The sequence below is a fragment of the Talpa europaea genome (genome assembly GCF_964194135.1).
Source record: "Talpa europaea genome assembly, chromosome: 11".
Classification (NCBI taxonomy): domain Eukaryota; kingdom Metazoa; phylum Chordata; class Mammalia; order Eulipotyphla; family Talpidae; genus Talpa; species Talpa europaea.
Genome location: NC_140078.1, coordinates 51162117 through 51187986, shown reverse-complemented (window position 1 = coordinate 51187986; position 25870 = coordinate 51162117). Strand labels below are relative to the sequence as shown.

The window sequence follows — 25870 nt, the reverse complement described above, 5'->3', positions numbered from 1 at the left end:
GTCTTTAAATCTACAGTTTCAAATTTAGCACCCAAAGACAAGTTTTGGAAACTCAAGAGAGCGCCTGAGTGCCTACAGTAACCTTAAGGATATTTTGATATTAATGATTCACTGTATTGATGAGGCCATATTTTTGCTAAAATATGGTCTTAAGTCTAATTTATGTTCTTTTTTTTTAATTTGCTAGGCTAGTCAGAATAGTTTCTTATGTTTATTTTCTAAAATTTCCTTTTCTTTACTTATTCAATTTTTTCCCATAAGTAATTTAGTTTGAGAGTGCTCTAAGTTTTTCATCATCTAATAAGTAATTGAGAAGTCTTCCAATTTAGTAGCAACTCAGCCAACCAATAAGTCTTTTTTTTTTTTACTCCCAGTATCCAGTTTAAGAAACAGCAAAATGAAAGACTCAATACATACTGAGAGTTTTCAGCTAAACCTTGAGTCTCTTGCAATCAGAACATAGTCCTAGGAGGACTATGCCATAGAGTTTGGGGTGTGTTTGTTTTACAGTGTACCTTTCAAAATACAGTGATATTTTCTTGCAGTTGGTGAGTGTTAAATCTACCCCAGCCCTTGATCAAGCGACCCCTCATATGGGAGACTTATTTTTGAGGTGGTACATGCTCTGTTACAGGGGAGGGTGAGGGGCACCCCAGAACCCCCAAATCTGCCCATTCTAAATAGGTTCTGCCATCTACCACATCAAGACAATACATAACTGTAGTGTGTAAGACCTTCAATGGAAAGGAACTTTAGTACAATTAGTGTGCAACAAAGAAAAGACAGAGAATAAAGTTTCCAAATTAAGCATCCGAAGTTACCTGTCTCCTTTTGGGTAAATGCCCAACCAAATACTGTTGGCCCAAAGCAGGACCACAAGGCCCGAAAGCCTGCCACAAGTCTACGGCACCTGGTGAGGACCCATAGAAAAGGGTCAGAAACAGCCAAACAAGTCTGGAAGGAAAAGAACAAAATCAAAATCAAAGCTGCCATTGTTAACCTCCCCACACGTCTGTCACCCACATCTGTTTCGACTAGTCCAGGACCAAAAAGCAAGTGTAGCTTCTTCATATGTCTCTCTGCTCCATGTACCTCCTCCAGGTCTCCTCCTTACTCTCCATCCTTTTTCCTTCCTTCCCTGGTCTCCTCTCCAGCTTCATTGCCTCCCTCCTCAGCTCCACCCTCCCTTGGGTGGGACAGGGAACCTGGAATCCTCTCCTTTCCCTGGGGACCACCCTGTTACATAACCATGTTTAAGTGCTTAACCCATGCCCACCAATGTTTGTGGCTTTTCACTTTCAAGATTTTCTTAACAGTAGCTTTACCTTCTTAAAAAAGGCATACTTTGGAGGTGGCAGTTCCTTTCATCAAGACTTGGAAAGTGTAGGGAAAATGAAATTTCCTACCCATGGGACAGAAAAGAGCAACACCTTAAAGTGGAAAGGTCAAACCTGAAGTTGGAAAATCTATCATAAAATGAGTGAAACACAGTACATGAGATCTCACTTCTCAAAAAAAAACATTCTGGAAAGAAAAAATCCTCAAATCCTGCATTTGAGGATTGAAAATGAAAGTCTCAACACGGAGGAAAGGGAAAGGCTTTTTAAAATAACTTCTTTTGAGAGTGAGTCAGAGTTCTGAGAGAAAGAAAAACCAATATGGATCAATCAATATTAAGAACAAACATTCTTAAAGTCAAAAGAGTCAACCAGTAAGTTAGCTTCACCAGTATCAAAATCTCACTTTCAAAAAGGTTTGGAACAGGAAAGTCCTGCGTTACTCAGCTTAGACCAAGCAACAAGGTTTAAAAACAAAGTCTTAAGAGACAAATAGGAAACACAGAAAATAAATGCCTTCTGGAAAAAGAGCAATATCAGATGATATCACTTATAGGAGGAATACAGGGAAACCAAACATACGGTAAAAAAAAAAACAAAAAGACAAAACTTGTAGGAAACTATAGATCTGAAAGCAGGGGAGGGAGAAGAAAAGGGATCAAACAGGGGTGGGGAGAGCACAAGGGACCCTGGTGATGGTTCACAGGGGATGTGGTCGTGGGATATTTACGAGGACTACAACTTAGGGGAGAAATAAAATACTGTAAAAATATGAACAACAATTTAAAAAATTTTTAATTAATAAAAAATAAAAATATCTACAGACTTAAATGATATGAGGCTTACATATTATGGCAGAGTAAATAAAACTATCAAGTACCAAAAAAAAAAAGAAAGAATATAAATACCTTCTGGAGGGGAGCAACCAATATTAAAGAGCAAAGTCCTTTAAAGTCAGAAATTCAAAAGTTACAGTACCAATCACAAAATATTTCCTTTGCCAAGCCAAACTTTAGAGAGAAAAAAATCCTCTACTTCTCAATTCCATGCCTTGTGCACAGAAAGATTCAGGAGTTTGGCATTCAGGAACCCTTTCCACAGCAGCTCTCAGAAGCAAGGAGTAGAGTCTAGTTTCTCCTGGTTGGCTTGCCAAGTCTCAAGGCACCAAAAAAAAAAAATTATCCCTTACCTCTCTGAATTCTTGTCAGCCGACTAGTGCTGGGCAAGTAATCAAAACAGCATCACTTGGCTTAGCAAAGGAAAAGGTATCAATTTAATACAATACGATGGACAGTTCACATGGTTGTAAATTCTAAAGAATAATGGAGCAAACCAGGAATATCTATCCTGCATTTTAGAGTGGGCATCAAGGGCAGAGAGGGGGAAGATGTCACGTGACAAAGAAGGAGGGAGTGACCTCATCCTTACTCTCAGAGTAAAAAATGAGATTCTTAGGTAGAGGGACTATGTTAACTGATGAACCTAAAGCTAGATGAGGTCCCAAACTGCATTCTCCTAGGTCTTTTTTTTTTTTTTAAGATTTTTAAAAATTTATTTATGAATACAAGAAATGGGGTTAGGCCAGAACTGGGGGAATGAGAGGATTCACCAGAGACAGAGTGGGGAGCTGAACAGGCGGATTGACTGAAATGCATTGCTGAGGGGAGCAGCAGGCGAGACAGGAGAGGTCTGCTGCGCCATGTGGGTAGGTCCCTGGCCAGGGAACAAATTCATGCTGGCTGCTGATAGCTTCATAATGCTATGTCTTAACCTCTTGCACCACCAGGGAGGCCTGTGATTGCTTCTTCAACTAGGAAATAGGTAGAAGCTTAGGACATATTGATCTCTTCTATTACAGAGAAGGGAAGGACTTGGGCAAGAACAGAAGCTTCTCCTAACCTTCAGGAGGTTAGGAGACAATCTGTATTCTCTAAGTAATGGTAATAGGCTGCATACGACCTTAAATAGGCTGTTCACAGGACCTTAAATGACTTCTAGTTCCCATACCAAGGTGACTATGATGCTGACTTGGGGGAACTTGGTGGAGGTTCTAACATTTTATGAAAGAATTAGCGAGGAGGGGGGCCTCCCTTGTGGCACAAGGGGTTGGGACACAACCTATGAAGCTACCCACAGCCACCGCAGCACAAGTTTGATCCCCGGCCAGGGAGCCACCCACATGGCATAGCAGACCTCTCCTGTCTTGCCTGCTGCTCCCCTCAGCAGTGTATTTCAGTCAGTCTGCCTGTTCTGCTCCCCACTCTGTCTCTGGTGAATCCTCTCACCCCACACACCTCTGGCCTGTACCCCAGTTCTTGTATGCATAGAATGAATGAGTCTTTAAAAAAAAAAAAAGAATTAGGGAAGAGGCAAGACAAAATACATCCAGACAACATTTTATTAGACTTGTACTCAAGCACAAGGGAGGCAGTGCTGAGAGTGTTTCCATCCTGGCTCCCTGAAGGGAGCTTGGAGAGCGGTTTTAAGGGGCTTGTCTACTAGTGTGTGAAGCAGCATCATAGCTTGTCTGGGGCTGCATTGTACTGGGGTGTGCATAGATAGGTTATTTGATTTTTTCATACATCACACATCTAATTAGCATCTTAAATCTCCACCCATGGGTGTCCATGTTAGCATGCTACTGTGACCTTGGATTTTTACGACCTGTGCCTGCGAGGCCCTCAGTTATCCTCACTTCTAGGAAATGGTGCAGTTTGTTTGTTTTTTTTTTAAGATTTATTTATTTATACAAGAGGTGGGGTACAGGCCAGAGGCGCTGGAGGGTGAGAGGATTCACCAGAGACAGAGCGGAGAGCAGAACAGGCAGACGGACCGAAATACACTACTGGGGGGGGGGGCAGCATGCGAGATAGGAGAGGTCTGCCCCGCCATGTGGGTATCTCCCTGGCCGGCCAGGAATCGAACCCGCACTGTAGAGGCTGTGGACAGCTTCACAGCGCTGCGCTCAGCCCACTGCATCACTGGGGAGGCCAAAATGGTGCAGTTGTTATTAAAACAACAGCCATGTATCAGGACACATGGTACCTCCTGTATATAGCACGAGAAGGTCAGGATAGGTTACTGTCTGTCAAGATGTGGCCGCTTGTTAGTCTGCTGGGATATAGCAAACAAGTTGTTAAAACAAGATGTTAAGCAGCTCCCGCCAGCTGTGCTTTAGTCCATCTGTTCAGGGATGATGTTGGGCAACTTCTCCTGCCAGCTCACTTTCAATTCACCTATGCTGTCTCAACCAGAGGCCTACTCCGGACCTGTTAAGAAAAGTTTATCTGACCCTTTTTGGGGGACTAACTGACCCCACATCCCCAAACTACATTCTTCTAGGTCATAAAAGTGTGGGTAGTGACTGCTTTTTCAATTAGGAAAAAGAGCAGAAGCTTAGGACTTTTTGATCTCTTCTTTCATTAAGGTAGGGAAAGGACTTGGGGAAGAACAGAAGCTTCTCCTAATCTTCAGGGCCCTCTGCCCTCACCCCAAAATAATCTCCATTCTTTAAGCAATGGTGATAGACCTCCTGAGGCTCACTGGACTTTGACTGACTTGAGTTTCCACAGCAAGGACAAGAGACCTATTCTGAGCATATTGAGAAAAGCCTGTCTAAGCCTTTTAGGGAGATTGACCCACATAAACATTTACTAAGTTATAAAGAAAAAGCAATGCCATGCTGTATACTTACAAATTTTCCTAGAAAGACACCCAATGATTGTTTAATAATAGTAAAAAAATGAATGCAATCTGCACGTCCAAAGGACGTGCCTTTCAGTGGGTTGAGCGCAGCGCTATGAAGCTGTCTGCAGCCTCTGCAGTGCTGGTTCGATTCCCGGCCGGCCAGGGAGATTCCCACATGGTGAGGCAGACCTCTCCTGTCTCGCCCGCTGCTCCCTTCAGCAGTGTATTTCGTCATTCTGCCTGTTCTGTTCCCACTCCGTCTCTGGTGAATCCTCTCACCCTCCCGTGAATCTGGCCTGTACCCCAGTGCTTGTATAAATAAATAATAAAAATCTTTAAAAAAAAAAAAACAACAAAAACTGGGCCTCCCCTGGTGGCGCAGGTGGTTGAATGCCAACTGTGAAGCTGTCCGCAGCCTCTGCAGCGCCTGTTCGATCCCGGCTCGCGGGTGAGGGTCCCACATGGTGCGGCAGACCTCTCCTGTGTCGCCCGCTGCTCCCCTCAGCAGTGTATTTCGTCATTCTGCCTGTTCTGTTCCCACTCCGTCTCTGGTGAATCCTCTCACCCTCCCGTGAATCTGGTCTGTACCCTGGTTCTTATATAAATAAATAAATAAATAAATAAATAAATAAATAAATAAATCTTAAAACAAACAAACTTATTTGCCTTTTTCTCTCCTGATTAATATATTGCTTGTAGTCTCATAACAAAATACCCTCTATCCTTCAGATTTTTTTTGTTTTCCTTTTTAAGACCTTATTTAAGTCTTTTTATTTTCTTTTTGTTTTTAATCAAGGCTGGTAGTCTCATTAGTTTTATTGAAGAAGAGAAAAATTTCATTGAAGAAAGTAATGATAACTTTAATAATAATAATGATTTAAGAACCCCAGAAAAGATAATCAAGTCAGTGAGCTTGAAAATTTGGGGTAGATGTGTCTATAACCCTTAATTGATTAAAATATTAATATTATGTGCTTTTATTCAGGCCTTATTAGATAATCAGCCATAAAGAGCTATTTATTCTATTTCACACAGGTTTGAATAGCTTTCTCTTTCTCTTTGAATTTTTAATTCCAAATTATTTTTTTATTGGAACACTTGCAGTTTCTTGAGTCCTTGGGATAGTTTTAGCATGTAAGACATCATAATTGTATTTACATATGATATATAATTTGTATCATAACGTGCTCTTACTTTGTAGAGTATTAGTCCTTCCGCAGTTCTCTGGAGTGGTGATTTTCAAGTAAAACAGATTTGCTAATCTGTGGCAAAATTTTTACCTTTCCAGGGCATAATGATAATAATGTAATTTTTTTTTTAAGTTTTTGTGTTTAATTTAAAGAATTCATCCTAATTCAAGTTGTTAAGAGGAATGTCAAGATCATCCTTTATGAAATGGTAGATGATCATTATTTTTAATTTCATTGTATTGGTTTATAAAATTCATTCCTCTAGTAGATAAGGTAAGATAAGCCCTGTGGCTAGTCATGTAAGATCTGAAATTATTCAAGACTGAAATCTTTGTGTTGAATCACATTTGAGCCTATGTTCATTAGTTTTAAATATTGTGTCTTAGCTCACCATAGCCCAATGCCCCACATTGGGTGGAATAAACGACAGAAATTTATTTTCTCTTAGGTTTAAAGTCTGTGATCAGGGTGACAGTGTGGCCAGGTTATGTCTAGTGCTCTCTTTCCAGTGTGAGGACAACTGCTTTACATTGGAGGTGGGGAGGGAGACAGAGAGAAGGAAGTTTCTCATGACCTCATCTAACTCTAATTACTTCCCAAAGAGCAAGCACCATCTCATTGCATCTTAGGGTTTTAACAAAGTCCATAACAAGCATTGTTATGTTAGGATATTAGCCTAGGGATCTGGGAAGATACAAATCCTTCCTTGGTAAACTACCACTAAATTTGGGGGACAATGGGAAAACAAGGCAAATAACACCATTGCTAAACAAGACTTTGAAGTTTCAAGCCTCAAGGCAAAATACCACTAAGTTAAGCAATTAGCACAGGGGAACCCATTTACTTAAGGTCACTGGCTTGACTGATCTATTAATATTATAAAAGAAGTTGGCTAGTCATTGTCTGTCAGCCAAGAATGGCTTTTACATTTCATATGGTGGGGAAAACATCAAAAGATTTTGTGAAATCTGAAAATTATATGAAGTTACATTTTAGTGTCCCTAAAATAAAGTTTTGTGGAACATAGCCACACTCATTCATTTATGTATTGCCAGTGTTGCTTTCATGAAATAACTACAAAGTTGGGTAATTAATTGCAATAGAGCCTAAAATTTTCACTATCTGACTCTTTAGAGGAAAAGTTTGCCTGAGTTGGCCAATGACTTGCTTTGCCTATTCCCAGATCCAAATCTCATTTGAAAATATTTCCAAAAGCTGCACGGCCAAATCCATCAACACTAAAGGAAATGAAGCCAGATGTGGAGTATCTACCCCAAAGCCTGACACAAGCGGGTCCAGGATTGTTCACTTCAAGTTGTCCAAACCCGTTGGACCTGGCTCTTCCAAGAATAAACTCAAAGGACTGATGGCCTCATTGGATGCTAGAAGAGAGAGCCTTGTAATTTGCTGATGTTTTTCAGTCCTTTAAGAAATTAACTGTTTCCAAACATATCCCAGGGGCCTGGAACTGGACCAATCTAGATGAAGATTTATCTCCTTTTGAGTTTCTACTCCTTGATTGATACTTTTTCCTTTAAGGAGGGGAAAATGGGATCTAAGAGTGATAATCTTTCTGTGATTCAGCATTAATCAGTGAAACTGGTAGCACCTTGACATGTCAGCCACTTCCTTGTTTTCTGACTTGCTTTTTTTTGTTTTCTCCCTCTTCCTGCCAATATGCACAAAGGTGATTTTAAAGGATGTGGACTCACTTCTCTATGTAGACACTGATGTTCTCTTTCTAAGACCTGTTGATGACATCTGGAAGTTTCTGAGGCAGTTTAATTCTACCCAACTTGCGGCCATGGCACCCGAGCATGAGATCCCCAAGATTGGCTGGTACAGTCGCTTTGCTCGGCACCCATTCTATGGCTCTGCAGGAGTTAATTCAGGAGTCATGCTAATGAATTTAACTCGCATAAGAAGTGCCCAGTTCAAGGTAAGGATGTATCTTATATTTACCTGTTTAAAAAATTAGGATTTTGCTTTTTTAATAGTGACACTCCTAGAGTGTCAGTGTGTTGACTTCGGAAATAGATGACTTATAAGGTGAGGATGGAAGGAGCCAGGGAGGAGATAAGTATTTGGAAATACATTTATGAAATAGTTGTTTATCCAGGGAAAGTGCAGATGACTGTAGAATTTAATCCTTTGATGGAGTTACTATTCAGAAAAATTATGTTGCATTTCTGAATTCCATGTTTGCGCTCTATGTCCAAGGCTTTGAAAGCCATGGAAAATTTCTTGCAATAAGCTAGGTAGATACATATATAAGTCCACAGGTATATTGTACAAGATGGTTCATGGCTTTATCTTTTAGTCTAGCAAATAACTAGGAAGAACCTCAATGAACATAGCAGAGAACTAGTAAAAAGAAAATTATCCTCATATTAAAAAGAACTAGGTCAGTCTTTAAGTAAGATAAAATAAGATCTCTAAAAGCATAGAAAGTGAAAAAATTCTAGTGCAGCAAAGCATGATATTATAGAACATGATCCCTTTTATGCTTTAGAAATTTCTGGCATTCCTAAGAGACCAGTAATTGTTCATTGCTCATACTCCTGGGAAAGTGGGAATAGGAATTGTAGGATAGAGGAAGAATGGTTTTACTTTTTAAGTTTTGTGTCTCTGTGTGTCTTCGAATATTTAGTCTGTGAATGTGCTGCTTTTATTTTTTTAATGTAATTTATTTATTTATATATATTTTACATCATGGTTCATTTTTGTACAACGTTTGCTTTCTCCTCTCAGGTGTAGTCCCCATAGAATTCCCACCGCCGATTCACCCGTGCACCATCGCCATAGTCCCTTGTGTGGAACATTACATACTTTAGAACAGAGTCAATGTGTACCATTTAAAGGCTTTTGTTGTTGTTGTTGTTAATTTTTGAAACATCCTTCTTTATTTTTTCACAGTATACTATTTTTCCCCTCAGGAATGGTCACCATAGTTTTCCCACCACCAAAGCAGCCATAGTCTTGGATGCTTCTATTTGCTCTTAGGTGAAGATGTGAGCACAATTATGTTAAAAGTGCTCCTCTGTGACTAGTTGTCTCTACTTGCTTTTATTTTAAATGTAAATACTATTTTAAGCAAGGAAAAAGTATTTTTCTTTAAGCCTTTAAGCCTCAGTTCTTCTCACTGTATTTTGTTCCTTCACTTCAGAGATAAGAATTAAGCATAAGAGAGGTTCAACTTCAGGCGTGGTTTTCAGAGTGCAAACCAGAGGCTCAGCTCTCACTTCCAGGTCCATCCAGTATCCCTGTGTATTTCTGAAAATTCTATAGTGTACAGCCCTGGTTTAATTTGGTTCTGTGCCTTGAGACCAGCTAGAATCCCCTCTTTTGCTTAATTCTTGGCAGGAGAGTGAAGGAAGAGAGAAAAAAGAGGGGTGGAGATCAATTGCTCTAATTGTTTCTCGGTAGACAAGATGTTTTTGCTTTGCTGCAGCCATTATCACAGTTTTCTCTTTTCCAGAACAGCATGATTTCAACAGGCTTGGCTTGGAAGGACATGTTGTACCCTCTGTACCAGAAGTACAAGAATGCCATCACATGGGGAGACCAGGATTTATTAAATATCATTTTTTATTTCAATCCAGGTAGGTTTTCTTTCAAGAATGCTGTTTGTGTAGGAGTACGCCCACCTCCTCCCAGAGCACATTCCAGCCCAGTCTGCTATTGCGTGAGCTTGAATTGGGCCTGTGTTTCCCTGTGAAGTATTCCTTTCTTCCACCCTCTAGAGTCCTATGGTGGGGGGTCCTCACGACCGCTGACACAAAAGGCCAAATGTTGAACCTCCAACACTGGACTCCATTTTTCCACAGTATCTTTTAGATTTTGACATACCATTTTTCTAAGAAGCCCAGTCAAAATTAATAGGAGGCACACAACTGAATGAAAACATTGTAATCTAGGCATGGAGACCCTCAAGAGCCGGAACTAATGCTAGCTTAAAGGGAATTGATTTTTGGGATCCTTTACTGTTAAGTGACTTGTTCAAGGTTAAAAGAGCCTAGGATATGGACTAAGATTCCCAACTCCCTTTTTCTTTTCATCTGGGGCAAAGGAAATTCTACTTACATTGTTAATTCAATGATGTGGTGGAGCTAGAGGAGGGAAGAAGATAAAAATTTCTGGTCTGTGTTTTAGTATTGACAACCTAAAGCAAATAAAGTTTTCTTTTTTATCTTCTTTGCTAAAACTTTAGAATGTTGTTAAAATCAAAACCATGTTTTTTCCTTGACAAAGATCTTTGTGGAGGGGGGTGAGGGGGATGCAATTCTCACCCCAGCCTACTCAGGCCTTTCCTTTGTCTTTAAAAATCCACAACTAGAGACTCCTATTTATAGACTTCTGCCTGTAATTGCACCAGGAAGCTCCCTCTATATATATTTTGAACAAAATTCTGAAGTGAAAACTAACCTGAATCAAAGGATAACATCCTGGAAAAGCAAGAGACTGATAGAGTTTCTCTGTTAGAGTCCCAGTAACTCATTCATTACAGAAAGAGAAGGTTGGCCTTTTTACTTGGGACATGTTTTACTCCATTTCACTCTGAGAAGAACCAGGAAATTTAAAATCTGTACCTCCCTTTATCTTCTTAAGCAAATTTCATCTTTTTTTCTAGATATAGATATACTAGTTAGAACCTTTGATTGTAAATGAAAGAGCCCAGAGTTAGTCTAAGCACAAAATATTTTATATGCAAATTTGTGTCTAGAACTCAGAGCAGGAATCCCAGCACATTTAGTTCAGAATCTGAAGCAGGAAAGGGAAAATCAAGAGGAAGCCTTGTTGGACTTCACCTAACCAAGGCTATTCCTTCCTTTCTTTGGAGAACCTCATTCTCTGCTCCTCTGGCCTTAAAACAAATGACCCAGGTTTAGCCACAAAGAAAGACTAACCATTCCAAGTCTGACCACACAGAAACACTAACTTCATCCCAGTTCCAAATTCCCAGGGGAGAAATTGGCTAGTTCTACCATAAGTCAGCTAGCCCAGGAGCATGGAGCCATGGAATAATCGCTGACATTTCTTACTTACTAAGTATCAGGTGCTTTTAAATATTATCTTATTTAGTCCTCACAACAACTTTAGAATGTAATCCCCATTTTATAGACCAAGTGTTTTGCAACCATCTCAGGCCAGGTAGGTTCATTGTCAGTTCTCGATGACAAAAAGGTAATTTTGGAGCCTTCAATAGATTTTTACAGGCCTTTAGTGCTGTCTTAGGAACCAGGTACACAGGCACACCAGGCAGAGAGGCCAGCATGCAAGGAGGCAGGCACAGGCCAGGCTGGGGGCCCAGGAAGCGCCAGCCCTCAGCCCTCCAGTCTCTCAGCCCTCTGCAAATCTTTGTAGGCTCTCTGGGCTCTGTGGTGTTTTCTCTGGTGTTCCCAGGCTGACGCGGTGTCATGGGTTTGCCTGAGTGGTCCACTCATAGCCACAGTTGTAGTCCTATAGCCACCTTCTCTGAGTGACACCGCCCCTTTGTCCCTGGCCTCCTGGCACACAGGTGCCTGCACTTACACATGTGCGCCCCGTACTCCCTGGACCCAGGCGCCCACAATTCTAGGCATATGTATTCATGCCCGTGCCGCTAGGCCCTGGGCATCCATGCTAGCAGTGGGAGGGTGGAAAAAAGCCTGATTTTTTAACTTCATTTACCTTACACCAAGGTAGCAATGGAAAGAGTGTAGGAGGCAGGAATGGACACTGTGCAGGTTTTCTGTGATCCAGCAGACCGGGTAAAAGAGGAGTCAGAGTCCTTAGTGGCTTTTTGCAGGTCTTTTTATTTAGATTACCAGGTAGAAGGCAGGCAGGGGCGCTGTGGGCCTGGGACGCTGGCAGTCCTCCCAGCCCCCAGCAAATCTTCACTCTGGGTTCTCCGGCCTTCTCTCACGTTCTCTCTGCTCTTCTCATGGCTCTGCTTCTCTCCTGGCTTCTGCTGTTACTGGCATCCCCGTGATGCTGCCCTTAAAAGGCCAGTCTCTCAGCCCAGGTGTACCCACTCCAGGTGCCCGCCATCAGGCATGCATTCAGGATCACGGGGTTCCCTCATCTATCCTGATGGCAGAAGGGCAGAAAAGCCTGATACCTTTTACCTACCCTACAAAGAGTTAACTACGTACGTGTCCCAGAGCAAGGGTACACACCGAGACCCCCCCAACTCCAGCGCTGTGCATTTGTGAGGAGGGCAAGTTCTCAGAGAGAGGGGGTCCTAGAGTGTTGAGCAGATACCCTAAAATTTATTTCTCTACTGCATTATTTCTCTCCTTTGAATACTGCTTTCTCCTCGCTGTTGTGTGGTTAAAACTGTCGCGAGCCTACCTGTCCATATTCCCAAAAGGAGGAATTCAAAAGATTCACGCAGTTGCCTCCCCAGAAATCTTAGCCTGTTGCAGATTATGTGAGGATGTGATCAGTGAGTCAATGATACAAGCAGCTTTTCAATTAGAAACAAGCCCCTGGTCTTTAACAGAAGCTGAAAAACAATTGAGTTTAATGGACTTTGCATGCCCCATCTTCGATCCACTGGCTACAGGAATACGATAAAATAATTATGAAGTTGCTCTACATCTGGTTCCAAGCAGTAGGAAGTAAGTAACCAAGTTGTCTAGCTTTAGAACAGTGTCAGGTGAACTCCTTGACTGTCCTTTGTATAGCCTGTGTTTGATCTTTCTGCTTCCTACTTTAGCCAGGTACTTTATTAAACATGAGATCTTTGAACCAAAATCTAGTGTTAGCCAGAACATTGTAAGCTTTTTCTTTTTTGTATTGATGGTGAGCCCCTAAACAAACTGGAACAATATTTGAAAAAAAGATTTGTTTACTTTACCCCTGGAAAGGAGAGAAGGAAGGAGATTCCCTCCAACACAAGAAACAAACACACTTATTGTTTTAGTTCTTCGAGTTGCCACGGGCAAAGCAATGCACATAAAAGCGGGGCGCATGTCTGCAATATTGTTATTATCGCTTCCTGTAGCCAATAACACTGCTTTTTAAAATGTGCTTAAAAGTCATTAGCTTAAAAAATGTTTTAAAATTCTTGCTATAATTAGACAGTAAATGTCTGTGGGTGTGTAATTGCCATGCTGGGTAATGGACTGATTCAAGTGGAGACAGCTGAAGCCCACAGGGGGCATGTAGACGAGCCGGCCAGTTTCTTCAATAGTTGGGAGGTCGAGCTCACATCTCTTACAGGTAAGTTTAAGTTAAGTGCAGAATTCCACAGAAAAGGGTAAGTTTGACAGTGGCCAAAAGATAATCCTGCATCGAAATATGAGATTTGATTGATGTCCTTAGGTTGCAGGGAACGAAACTCCACTTGGGCCAACTAAATAAGGAACCCAGGAGCTGTCCTGTGAACACATGGACCAGATCATACCAAACCTCATATGAATCAACTCTGGGAAGCTGCTGAGGACCAAACTGGTCTTTCCATCACTCAGAAGCCCCCTATTTCTGTCAGCTTTGCTTCCCTTAGTGCACATATGATTCCTTATCTTGGACCGTATTTTTTGTCTGCACGTAGCCCAAACCCAAGTGTTGGGCAACCACCCCAGGCCAGGTAGGTTCATTGTTAATTCTTGCAGATGAAAAGAGAATTTTGGAGCCCTCCGTATCATTTTCCAGGCCTTTAATGCTGAATCAGAGGACAGGCCAACCAGCAGGGAAACAGCAACTAAGCCCCCTAGCTTCAGAGTGATGCCATTGTTTTTATCTCCCCCCACTTCTGGGCCCAGGTGTCTGTACTTACGTATGTGCACACCCCATGCTCTCAGGGTCCAGGTGTCCCTAATCATAGGTGTAAGAGCCCCGTTGCCCATGCCTCTTGGCTCCAGGTATCCAAAACCTAGGAGGAGTGCAAGACCACAGAGGCTAAGGGTGTAGGGACAGAAAAAGCCTGACTTAACTCCATTTTCCCTATCCCAAGTCAACACAGTTGTCCAAATCCACAGCCAATGATAATGAATTTTTTTATTTCCTGATGCAAACGAGAGAGAACGCATGATTGGCCTGGCCTAGCCTTTGAATTGATCCCCAACCCAGCTGTGAGTCAGTTCTCTTTGGAGTTTGCTGGAGCTACAGGAAGCAAGACAGAAGTCAAGTGGGATAAGCCTCTTCAGTGTCCCCGTCAGAGTCTAGTTCTCATCCTGCCCAGGACTTCTACAGCTCTGCTTGTGAGAATGCAACCACGTTATAGATTCACCCCGAGACAGCACCCAGCAGCTGGCAATTAATAGTGAGATGTGGGGTTGACAAGCTCAGTCATTTGGTATTAGTGCTGATCTAGGAAATGAGTAGCAAATCATTGTTTGGGAAGTTTAGGAAGTCCATGAACTCTGACATAAAGCACGAAAGAGGAGAATGAGAGTGTAGGGTCATTATGAGAAGGGGTTATATCTACCACCATTCTTTCATAGTTGTAGTGGCAGGAAGGCACAGAGCAGAATAGAAGTCCTGGTAGCCCTTGGTGGCTTTTTCAGGGTTTTATTGGGATTTTACATGTGGTATGGCAATCAGGTACACAGCAGGCAGCCCCTGGCGAATCTTCACTCTTTCTGGGCTCTCTGCCATTCTCGCTCTGCCCTTTTGTTCTGCTACTCTTTCCCTCTTGGTTCTCTTCCTGCTGGTTCCGGTCCTCTGGCCCGTGAGGCTGCCCTTATAAGCCCACATCTCAGCCCAGGTGTACCCACCTGTGCATGCCCACACCCTACTCCAGGTGTCCACCATCAGGCATGCATTTAGGGCCACAGGGATCCATCATTAATTCTAATGGCAGGAGGGCAGAAAAGCCTGATAATCGCTTACCCTACAATAGTGTAAGGCTTTGTGCCTTAAATGGAGTTGGTCTTTAGACATGCTGGTTGGTGGGATGAATGAAATTAAGACAGTGGAGTAAAAGGAGAAGTAAATGAGAGAGAGAGAGAGAGAGAGAGAGAGAGAGAGAAGGGAAGTGAGGAGAAAAAGAGTTCAAAGGAGAAAGGCAAATATGGCAGAGGGAGGCTTACTTTGGCTCATTCATTCAGCAGATATTATTTGAGCACCTACAGTGTGCTGGCCACAGGGCAGCATATATGGCAACAAAGTAAACCAAGTTCCTGTTTTCACAAAATCTACCTTTCATTGAAGGAGGTAGACTTCCAAAGAATAGCAACAAGTTGGTCATAATCATAAGTTATAATAAATGCTATGCAGGTGTAGGGGCAGGAATGGGCACAGTGCAGGTTTTCTGATCCCATGCAGACCGGGTAAAGGAGGAGTCAGGGTCCTCAGTGGTTTTTTGCAGGTCTTTTATTTGGGGTTCACCAGGCATATGGCAGGCAGGGGTGCTGGGGGGCCGGAAGGCTGGCAGACCTCCCAGCCCCCAGCAAGTCTTCACTCTCTCTGGGCTCTCTGGCATTCGCTCTGCTGCTTCTCGGCTTCTCTTTCGGCTTCTGCTTTGGCTTCTGCTGCTGCTGCTTCTCCTGGCGTCCCTGTGATGCTACCCTTAAAAAAGCACAGTCTTAGCTCAGCTGAATCCCATCTACTTATGCCCACACCCTACTCCAGGTGCCCGCCATCAGGCATGCATTCAGGACAAGGATCCGTCATCTATCCTGATGGCGGGAGGGCAGAAAAGCCTGATATTTTCTTTACCCTACAGTCCACCCCCTCAGGGTTTTCTGCCATACAGTCTATACATATATATATATACACAATTTTCTAAGCAAACAAAAAATGCAGCCATGGCCCACAAAAGCAAATACATCAAATAAAACACAATACAATATAACAAAATACAACAGAACACAAATAAGTCCAGGCAGGGCACCAACCTAGTGCAAAAGACAATTATTGGTACCAGCAGATGAGCCACCAAATCTGCTGCCGAAGGCACTGCTCATATGAGGGAGGGGAAATCACTCACGGCATCTACTATATCACACCAGGAGCCATCAGGCTTCCTGGCCTTCTCTGGCTGTAGTCAGGGCTACAAGCCACATACAGCACTAGCTCTGGGATTGGCAATTTTATTCTGTTGGGGGTAATCGCCAACCCTCAGGGTTTCTGTCTGCAGTCGCTCCAACACTCGGCCTTCACGGCCACCAGTGCGACTCACAGACCCCTGCACTCAAGCCAACCCACTGCACAAGCACATGGGTCAGGGATCCAAACTGCATTTGGCTTGGGCTCCACCCCAAGCCACGTTCCCCACCCGTCCCCCAAGGACAGGTTCCTCAGCTCCTCACCCTCACTCAAGAATGAGCAGGGCATCACGCACAGGTGATTTTACGAGACTCACAGGGCTTCAGCATACCCAGGCTGCTTAACAGCTGCTTAGGGCTTCTCAACTTAACATCAGTACCAGCTTTTGCTGCCTTAGTTGGCTTTTCTCCTCCACCTGGCTGCTGGGCATGCACAGGCTGCTTTTGGCCATCTAGGCCCACTGGCCACCCCCAGATTCTCAAAAAAAAAAACATAACCTGCCAAGGTCCTCCGTCTTCTGGCGGGATTGTCAGTCCAAGTTCATCAGTTCATCAGTCCAAGTCCATTAGGCCTCTCCCTGCATCAGCACCGGCGAGCTCTGAATCATGGTCCACTTTTCCCCGATGATTCTGCTGCCTCAGGAGTCGTTGGCCAGTCCTTTTGGGTGTCATTGGCTGGTTCTCTCGGGAGTCTCCTTCACACCAGGTCTCGTCCTTTAGCTCGTGGATGTTGTCCATCTTCTGTGCCGCCATGGCGCCTCCAGCGTCATCACAGGCAAACATTCTGTTCTCCTTCCAGGTCTTCAGAGGGCTCCAATACCCGTCTGCATGGATCTTGCCGACTTACGCCAATTGTAAGGGCAGGAACGGGCACAGTGCAGGTTTTCTGATCCCATGCAGACCGGGTAAAGGAGGAGTCAGGGTCCTCAGTGGTTTTTTGCAGGTCTTTTATTTGGGGTTCACCAGGCATATGGCAGGCAGGGGTGCTGGGGGGCCGGAAGGCTGGCAGACCTCCCAGCCCCCAGCAAGTCTTCACTCTCTCTGGGCTCTCTGGCATTCGCTCTGCTGCTTCTCGGCTTCTCTTTCGGCTTCTGCTTTGGCTTCTGCTGCTGCTGCTTCTCCTGGCGTCCCTGTGATGCTGCCCTTAAAAAAGCACAGTCTTAGCTCAGCTGAATCCCATCTACCTATGCCCACACCCTACTCCAGGTGCCCGCCATCAGGCATGCATTCAGGACAAGGATCCGTCATCTATCCTGATGGCGGGAGGGCAGAAAAGCCTGATATTTTCTTTACCCTACAGCAGGGAACAAGGGAGAGAGTAAAAAAGATTATTGTGGCTTGTAAAGGCAGGAATGAGCACAGGGCAGGTTCTCTATGATCTGAGCAGATGGGGTAAGGAGGAGTCCTGGAGCCCTCAGTGGCTTTTGCAGGCTTTTATTGAGATTTACCAGGTACACAACTGGCAAGGGGTGCCGGGGGGCCTGGAGGTTGGCAGGCCTCCCAGCCCCAGCAAGTCTTCACTCTTTCTGGGCTCTCCGGCCTTCTGTGATGGTCTCTGCTTCTCTTCTGCTCTCATGGTTCTACTTCTCATGGTTCTGCTTCTCTACTGGCATCCCCTTATAAGCCCAGTCTTAGCCCAGGTGAATCCCATCTACTTATGCCCACACCCTATTCCAGGTGCCCGCCATCAGGCATGCATTCAGGACCGCAAGGATCCATCATCTATCCTAATGGCGGGAGGGCAGAAAAGCCTGATATCATTTACTTACTCTACATGGCTAAAGGAAAAGAAGAGCTTCTTTAAACTGTATATGATCCAGGAAGTCTTCTTGGAAGAATTGATTGCCCTTTTGTAGAACACGGTATATTCTGGAAGAAGATGGTGAGAAAACTCACTTCCCAAATGAGACATTAAAAAAACAAAACAAAAATCTGTTGATGGTGCAACCAGATGTGTATTCTCTTGTTACCATGTTGCAAATTAGAACCAACCCTGATTATCATGAAGTTAAAATGATCAGGCATGAGCCATTATTCCACAATCTTAGAGACCCCAGGAGTATGAAATAATCATAAATATAAGGAGCAAATCAAATCAATTGCAAGTAGTGAGGAGTTTCTGGAAATAAATGGAGACTCCTAAAGGAATCAGTGAGCGATTTTAGACCCACACATAATCAGTTAATGAGATTCTTCATCTTTGTAAAATGGAGATAAAACCAACAAAAACTTAGGATTTGAAGACACATTGTCTTGAAAACATTTTAAAATAAAATGCAGTGGTTTGAAGCTTTGTGGGTTTTAAAATTAAAAATCATTCACTATATTATTTCCTCAGCAGCAGAAAAATAATCTGAGCACTTCACCATTTTTAAACATCATATTTTAATAGCCTCGATCAAGGTGTTTAAAATAGATCCATTTCAGGGCCTCCCGGTGGTGCAGGGGTGAAAGACACAGGGCTATCAAGCTGTTGACAGCCACTGCAGCATGAGTTCAATCTCGGGCCAGCCAGGGAGCTACCCACATGGCGCAGCAGACCTTTCCTCTCTTGCCCGCTGCTCAGCAGTGTATTTCAGTGGATCTGCCTGTTCTTCCTCCCCATTCTCTCCAGTGAATCCTCTCACCCCCTTCACTTCTGGCTTATACCCCAGTTCTTGTATGCATAAATAAATAAATCTTTAAAAAGTAAAATAAATAGATCTATTTCAGATAGTTACTGCTCATGTGCCAAATAACCACTATTATCCACTCTACGTGTTCATCAGCTGACCTTCTTAGGTTTTCCATCTTCAACTCAACCTGTGATGCTAGGTTAGCCCCTCTCTATTAGTGAAATGGATTTTCAAAGTGTAACGCATGCAAAATTTATTTGTGAATAAAAGACATCAGCTGTTTTTAATAACCCACCCCGATTTCCTTTCCCATTGGTAACAGCACCCCAGTTTCCTTAAGAAATGACTTCCCCTATTGTGTGCAGTCTTAGAGCCCTGTACACCCCAACTCCTGTTAAACCAGTCTGACCATGTAGGAACCTGAATCTGGGAACCCCAGAACAGAAAGTGGCTGAGTCTGGCTCATCCTGGCAACAATGCTAAAAAGCCAGCATGAATAAGTCCCCACCCTGCAGATCCCAGGTGCTGCCCACTTCCTGCTCCAATTCAGCTTTTCCTCTAATTTTATAAGATCCCATCTCTTTCAAATGAAAAAAATACATATTTTTTGTTTTACAAGCTAGAATCAAAGGTGGTTGCTCACAATCTAATAGATTTATATTTCTTAAATATTTTAGATTAACAAAGTCTGTTTGCTTATATGACAACTTTTCCACCATTATCCTTCAAGAGCTTGTACTTGGCCCAACAAAATTATATGGCTGATGCTTTTTAAAGCACAGATTTCCAAGCCTTGCGCCACAATCAGGCCATTTTCTCCTCTTGAAATGCTTTTCCCTGACCTCTTGCTGACTATCAAAATCCCATCCTTACTACAAGTCTAAGTTTCACTGAAGCTTTACTGAAATGTCCTCCTTTCTATGAACACTGATGTTCTTTTTTTCAATTTTTTTTATTTTTTTACATCTTTGTTCATTTTTAAACAATATTTGCTTCCCCCCACCCTCTCAGGTGTAGTCCCCATAGAGTTTCCTTCACCAGTGCACCTGTGCACTCAGTCCCCTGTGCTCCTCCCTCCCTCCCTCTGATCCCTCTCCTGCATCCTCCCCTGCAGTATGTCGCTGATTTATAATTGTCTGGTTTTGCTTTGTTGTGTTTTATACTGTTATTTTTTTTACACTGATGTCTTATATGGCTCCCCTGTATTCCTGCTATAAGTGAAACCATCAGATATTTTTCTTTTTCCTTCTGGCTTATTTCACTGAGCATAATTCCTTCTACCTCCATCCATGTTGCTGTGATTGGCATGAGTTTATCTTTTTTGATTGCTGAATAGTATTCCACTGTGTATATATACCACATCTTCTTGATCCAGTCATCTATTTTTGGGCATTTGGGTTGTTTCCAGGTTTCATCTATTGTAAATAGTGCTGCAATAAACATAGGTGCACAGGTGTTCTTTTGAATCAATGTTTTTGTGTCCTTTGGGTAGATCCCTAGGAGTGGAATTGTCAGGTAATATGGTGGCTCCATTTTTAGTAGACTGAGGAACCTCCAGACAGCTTTCCATAGTGTTTGGACTAGTTTGCACTCCCACCAGCAAGAAAGGATAGGAGAGTTGCTTTTTCACCACATCCTCGCCAACATTTGTTGTTGCTTGTTTTTTTGATATGTGCCATTCTCACTGGTATAAGATGGTATCTTAATGTGGTTTTGATTTGCATTTCCCTGATTATAAGGGATGTTGAACATTGATAAAATGTTCATTTTGATGATACTGTATACACTATCTTCCATACAAGAATAAATTCCCCAAGGGCAGTCTCGGTAACTTACCCAGTGACATCAACACCTGTCATGTGGTGAATGAATGCTTGCTTCAACAACATATTCAATGTATTTTCCTTCATCTGAAAAATTCTAAAGAGGAGAGTAAAGCTATAAACTGAATCCTGGCTGGAATCCAGTTTCATATGTGGCATTTAACAGCTGGGAATCTTAGGTAGTCTTTAGAAGATCTGTGAACCCCTAAATGGGTAAGTAAATATTCTTCATCTATATCCAATTATAATTGTCCAAACACAGGGTCTAGAGCTTTCATTAGATGCTCAGAGCAATCTGTGACCTATAAAAGGTCAAGAATGAAGGGGCAGGGTGTGCACACTAGGATGGCTGAGCAGATGCCCAGCTTGGTACTGTATTGTGTCTGGGTAACATCTGTTGATCAACCATTGCAGAAGCAGTTTTTAGAAAACTTGTGACCAATTAAAACATTTTAGATAATTGGAGAATAGGCAGTGTGGAGCCGTCCACATCTGAAATAGCAACCCTCCTGGTTGCTGAGGGCAGAAGTGCATGAGGAGGCATGATGTGCCAGGAATCACAATGCCAGCAGGTTACCAAAGAAGACATTGTCATGACTGACTATACACTATGTATGAATGAAAGCAATCTAGAGTTTTGAATAGAAAAAGTAACAAGTTAAAAACTGCAAAGCTAAAATTGAACTCCTTGAGAGCTGTCATCCACAGAACCGTGTTTTGAAGATCCCTATCACAGGAATGACAAGACAGTTCACCAGCAGCATGCCAGCTGCCCCAGGATCTGCATGGAGAAGGCTGGCTGACGGTCACCGCACTGCCACTCTGGGGCCATCGGCTCACCCTTTGTCCACATATTCAGCTGTAGTGAGTCCCCACACATAGCACAGCTGTTCCTTCAGTTTACTACTAATCTTAAAAAACGATTGTAGGTGCAAGTCAGTTGTGCTTGGCAGGAATAGAATAAAGAATAAAAGTTATTGACTTGAGCAAAACAAAAAATGAAGGGCCACCTGTGTGTCTAGAAGCAAATGGAATAAAATGTCACTCTTGTCAGGAACCAGGCTAAGCTCATCCAATCTATCTTGTTTTATCTTTCCAGCAGCCTAATGCAATAGTTCTTGTTATAACAATACAATAAGAGTAATTATTAAATCTTACATTTATGTGTTCATTCTATATGCCAGGCATTCTCCAAGCACTTACATATTTTACAATCTCTAGATTCCTACTAGACAAGCAATATTCCCCCATTTTACAGATTATAAAACTGAGGCCCAGAAAATTATGTCATTTGCTTGAATTCCCTCAACTAGTGACAGAGTTCTGTGTTCCATCCCAACAGGTTGACTTTAGAGCTTCCCATTCCGCTGCTAGGACTCTGCTAACACATGGCAGAGCTGGTGTTTGAATCTGGATAATTTAAATTCTCTTCAGCGCTTTTAAGTGGAATTTAGTAATGGATTTTAGTAAGGAATTAGTAAGGATTTCAGTAATGCACCAAGATCATAGAGCCAAGACATGGTAGAAACCAACTCTGAACCTCTGTACGTCTGATTCCAAAATCTTTCTATTTCAGCATTCAGCATCAGTAGGTTCAGTCCTCTCAGGAGGCTGCAAAGAGGTGCCTTTGTGGTTGGTGGGTACAACCTTCATCACCAACCTGAAACTCTGTGAAGGCAGGACCTGTATTTGGCCCATAGTGCACATAGCAGGCACTCAATAAAAAATTGTTGATTCCAAAAAACATGTTGACTCAATCAATTAGTATATTTACAAAAACAGTGATGGGTTCTAGTGTGAGTCATTCAGCAAGGAACATTAGCATGTCCTTAAGCAGGAACTGGGAATGTAAATGCCAAGACAGGTATCATAAATGAGAGAGGTGACCCACAGGTTGCAAAAAGCAGCACTTAGGCTGGGGTAAAATCTAGGACAAAAGCACTTTTACGTATTTTCACTCATAGAATTCTCATGCCTCCCCTCTTCATTAAAGGCAGAACGGTCACACAGCTGATGGAGGATCATGTGTATGCAAGTATGGAGGTAAATGAAATAAGAAAAATCCTCTGGCGAGAAGGAAAATCTCCTAGTGTGTTCCAAACAATTGGAATTTGATAGAGTGTGTCTGGATGTCACTGTGTTCTATGAAAGACAGAGTGATAGAAATATTCAGTTTGCCAGAGGGGATATGTGGCGATGTCTTTATTCTTTGCTTCCATCTTGAAGCTTTCTGTACGCGATCTCTAAACAGTGTTTCATGCTTTGAGAAGGGAGTGGTATCAGTGCAACTGACAAGCACATCCTCAGGTTGCTTTTCTGGTAGTGGTGATTGATTTGCTGTAGTCCGTATGTGCTCTCATACTTGGGTCATTCTGGTGATCCTCGACACACATTCGCAGACACTCTAATCCATACCCTAGTCCCCACCCTTACAGGCATCAAGCTGGGGAGCCAGACAACTTTGGGGTCATGAACTTATTGCTAACTTCATAATCCTAGACACCAAGAGGAAATGTTCTGAATCAGGAGGGTTGGAGTGGAGTTTCTCTATCTTGGCACTTCTACTGTTGTGGAGGCTGTCCTGTTCATTGTGGTCTGGTGAGAGCACGCCTGGTCTCTACCCACTGGATTCCAGTGGCAGCCTCCCCATGTATGGCAACCAGTGTCTGCCTGCAAGCGTTGTGCGAGGCCCCAGGGGATAAGGGGTAGCATCTTTCCTGACCAAGAACACTGAATTAGAGATAGAAATGCACCAGAGGGACCTCTCTGGTAGTGCAAGGAGTTAAGTCTCAGTGCTATGAAACAATCTGCAGCCACTGCAGCATGAGTTCGACACCGGCCAGGGAGGTGACCTGCATGGCGCAACAGACCTCTCCTGACTCGCCCGCTGCTCCCCTCAGCAGTGTATTTCAGTAGATCTACCTGTTCTGTTCCCCACTCTGTCTCTGGTGAATCCTCTCACCTCCACACACCTCTGGCTTACACCCCAGCTCTTGTATGCATAAATCTTTTTTTTAAAAAAAGGAAATGCATGAGAGGAAGTACACATGTGTACATGCTAACACAGTGTACAGACACCTTGGCACGTGGACTTTCTCTAGTTTTACTTTTTTTTTCCTTTGGATGTTTTGCCTTTGCTGTTAGAGTTTGTCTTTTTCTTTTGTTTTTTAGTTGGTTATTTTTTCATCAGATGAGATATCTTTTTCTCAGTCTTCTTTCCTAGTTTTCAAGTCTATCCATTTCACAATGGAAGAGCACAGGAATGTACTCATGACTCATAGATCAAATTATAATCACAGACCACTGCTGTGTGCTTGGCAATTTTCCAAGCATTTTTTGTTTTTAAATTTGCATCATCAAAATAAGAAGGAAGTCTTGTTATTTCTACCCTATAGATAAGGAAACTGAGAATCATGAAGATAGTTGCTGCATTTAGGTGTCACTGTTTCTGTTTTTAAGATTTATTTATTTATATCAGAGCTGGGGTACAGGCCAGAGGCACAGGAGGGTGAGAGAATTCACCAGAGACAGAGCAGGGAGCAGAATAGGCAGATGGACTGAAAACACTGCTGAGGGGAGCAGCGGGCAAGACAGGAGAGGTCTGCTGCACCATGTGGGTCTCTCCCTGGCTGGCTGGGAATCAAACTGCGCTGCAGAGGCTGCAGACAGCTTCACAGCACTGTGCTCAACCCGCTGCGCCACCAGGGAGGCCTGGTGTCACTATTTTTGAATGGAAAGCTGAGATTTGGACCCAGTATCCAAATCTTTGTTTGCCTTTGTTTGCCTTCTTGTCCCTGATGCTACCCCACACTCCATATTGGGTGGAAAATACAAGATCTCTAATACATGCCCCTTCAATTGCTGATCTCAGAATTTTGACAAGTTTGATGAAATTTGGCCTATGACTCACAAGCACATTCCTATGCATTTAAATCACGTGCAGGGTACAGTTTATGGAAACCCTAGTTTACTCACCAGGAGAGCTAGTGCTGACTTTGGACATATGTTTTTCTTTTGTCACAACCAGAGTGTCTCTATGTGTTCCCCTGCCAGTGGAACTACCGTCCTGATCACTGCATGTATGGAAGTAACTGCAAAGAAGCTGAACGAGAAGGTGTGTCTGTCCTTCATGGGAACCGAGGCGTCTACCATGATGATAAGCAGCCAACGTTCAAAGCACTCTATGAAGCAATCAGAGATGTAAGTGGTTCTTGCCACCCTTTAGCATACATGTTATCAGCATGCAGCAGTAGAGGTACTCTGCTCACATACCCCTTCGAAGACCAAATAATTTCCCTGAAACCTTGAGTTAAACCAGTTTCCCCAGCTTCACTCCATTTCAGTAGATGCACTTATCATCTCAGACTATGCTTCATCCACTCTTGACTTAGTATGTCCAAGTAAGTCACTCACTTTTTATCATTACGAAAGAGAAACCCTACCCCATTTGCCATAGCAGAAGGTAATGGATTAGGGTAAAGATAATACAATAATAATATGATTCAATTCAAACTCAGTGTGTTGCCTAGTTGCCAGCTCCACCTTGTTCAGCAAGTAGTGTCTAGGTAGTCAGAATAAGGAACCCAGGGCCTCCCTGGTGGTGCAAGGGGTTAAGATGCAGCCTATGAAGCTATCCGCAGCCACTGCAGCACGAGTTTGAGCCCCTCCCTGCCAGGGAGGTGACCACATGGCACAGCAGACCTCTCCTGACTGTTCCACTGTCCCTCAGCAGTGTATTTCAGTCAATCCACCTGTTCTGCTCCCCACTCTGTCTCTGGTGGATCCTCTTACCTCTCACACTTCTGACCTATACCCCAGTTCTTGTATGCATAAATAAATTTTTAAAAATCTTTAGGGCCTCCCCGGTGGCACAGTGGGTTGAATGCAGTGCTGTGAAGCTGTCCGCAGCCTCTGCAACGCAGGTTCAATTCCCGGCCGGCCAGGGAAATTCCCAAATGATGTGGCAGAGCTCCCCTGTCTTGCCCGATACTCCCCTCAGCAGTGTGTTTCGGTTGTCTGACTGTTCTGCTCCCCGCTCTATCTCTGGTGAATCCTCTCACCCTCCCGCACCTCTGGCCTGTATCCCAGCTCTTGTATAAAAATAAATAAATCTTAAAAAATAAATAATCTTTAAAAAAAAATCAAGGAACCCAATTGGAAGTAGCAACCAAGTCATTATTAGCATGCTGCAGCAATGCAAACAAGAGGCAGAGTTCCATTTTTACCCACCAAAAGGTGCCTGGC

The 25870-nt window shown here is 43.1% G+C and overlaps 1 protein-coding gene across 1 annotated transcript in view; it reads left to right on the top strand.

Moving 5' to 3' along the window:
- Positions 1 to 25870, top strand: part of GXYLT2 (glucoside xylosyltransferase 2) — a gene marked incomplete at both ends in the record, with an annotated part of 110877 nt that overhangs the window by 75155 nt on the left and 9852 nt on the right. Inside the window, 3 exons of the mRNA XM_084248073.1 lie at positions 7902 to 8153; positions 9693 to 9816; positions 24654 to 24826. Coding sequence (XP_084104199.1) covers positions 7902 to 8153; positions 9693 to 9816; positions 24654 to 24826 — 549 coding nt within the window. The remainder of the gene's footprint in view (positions 1 to 7901; positions 8154 to 9692; positions 9817 to 24653; positions 24827 to 25870) is intronic.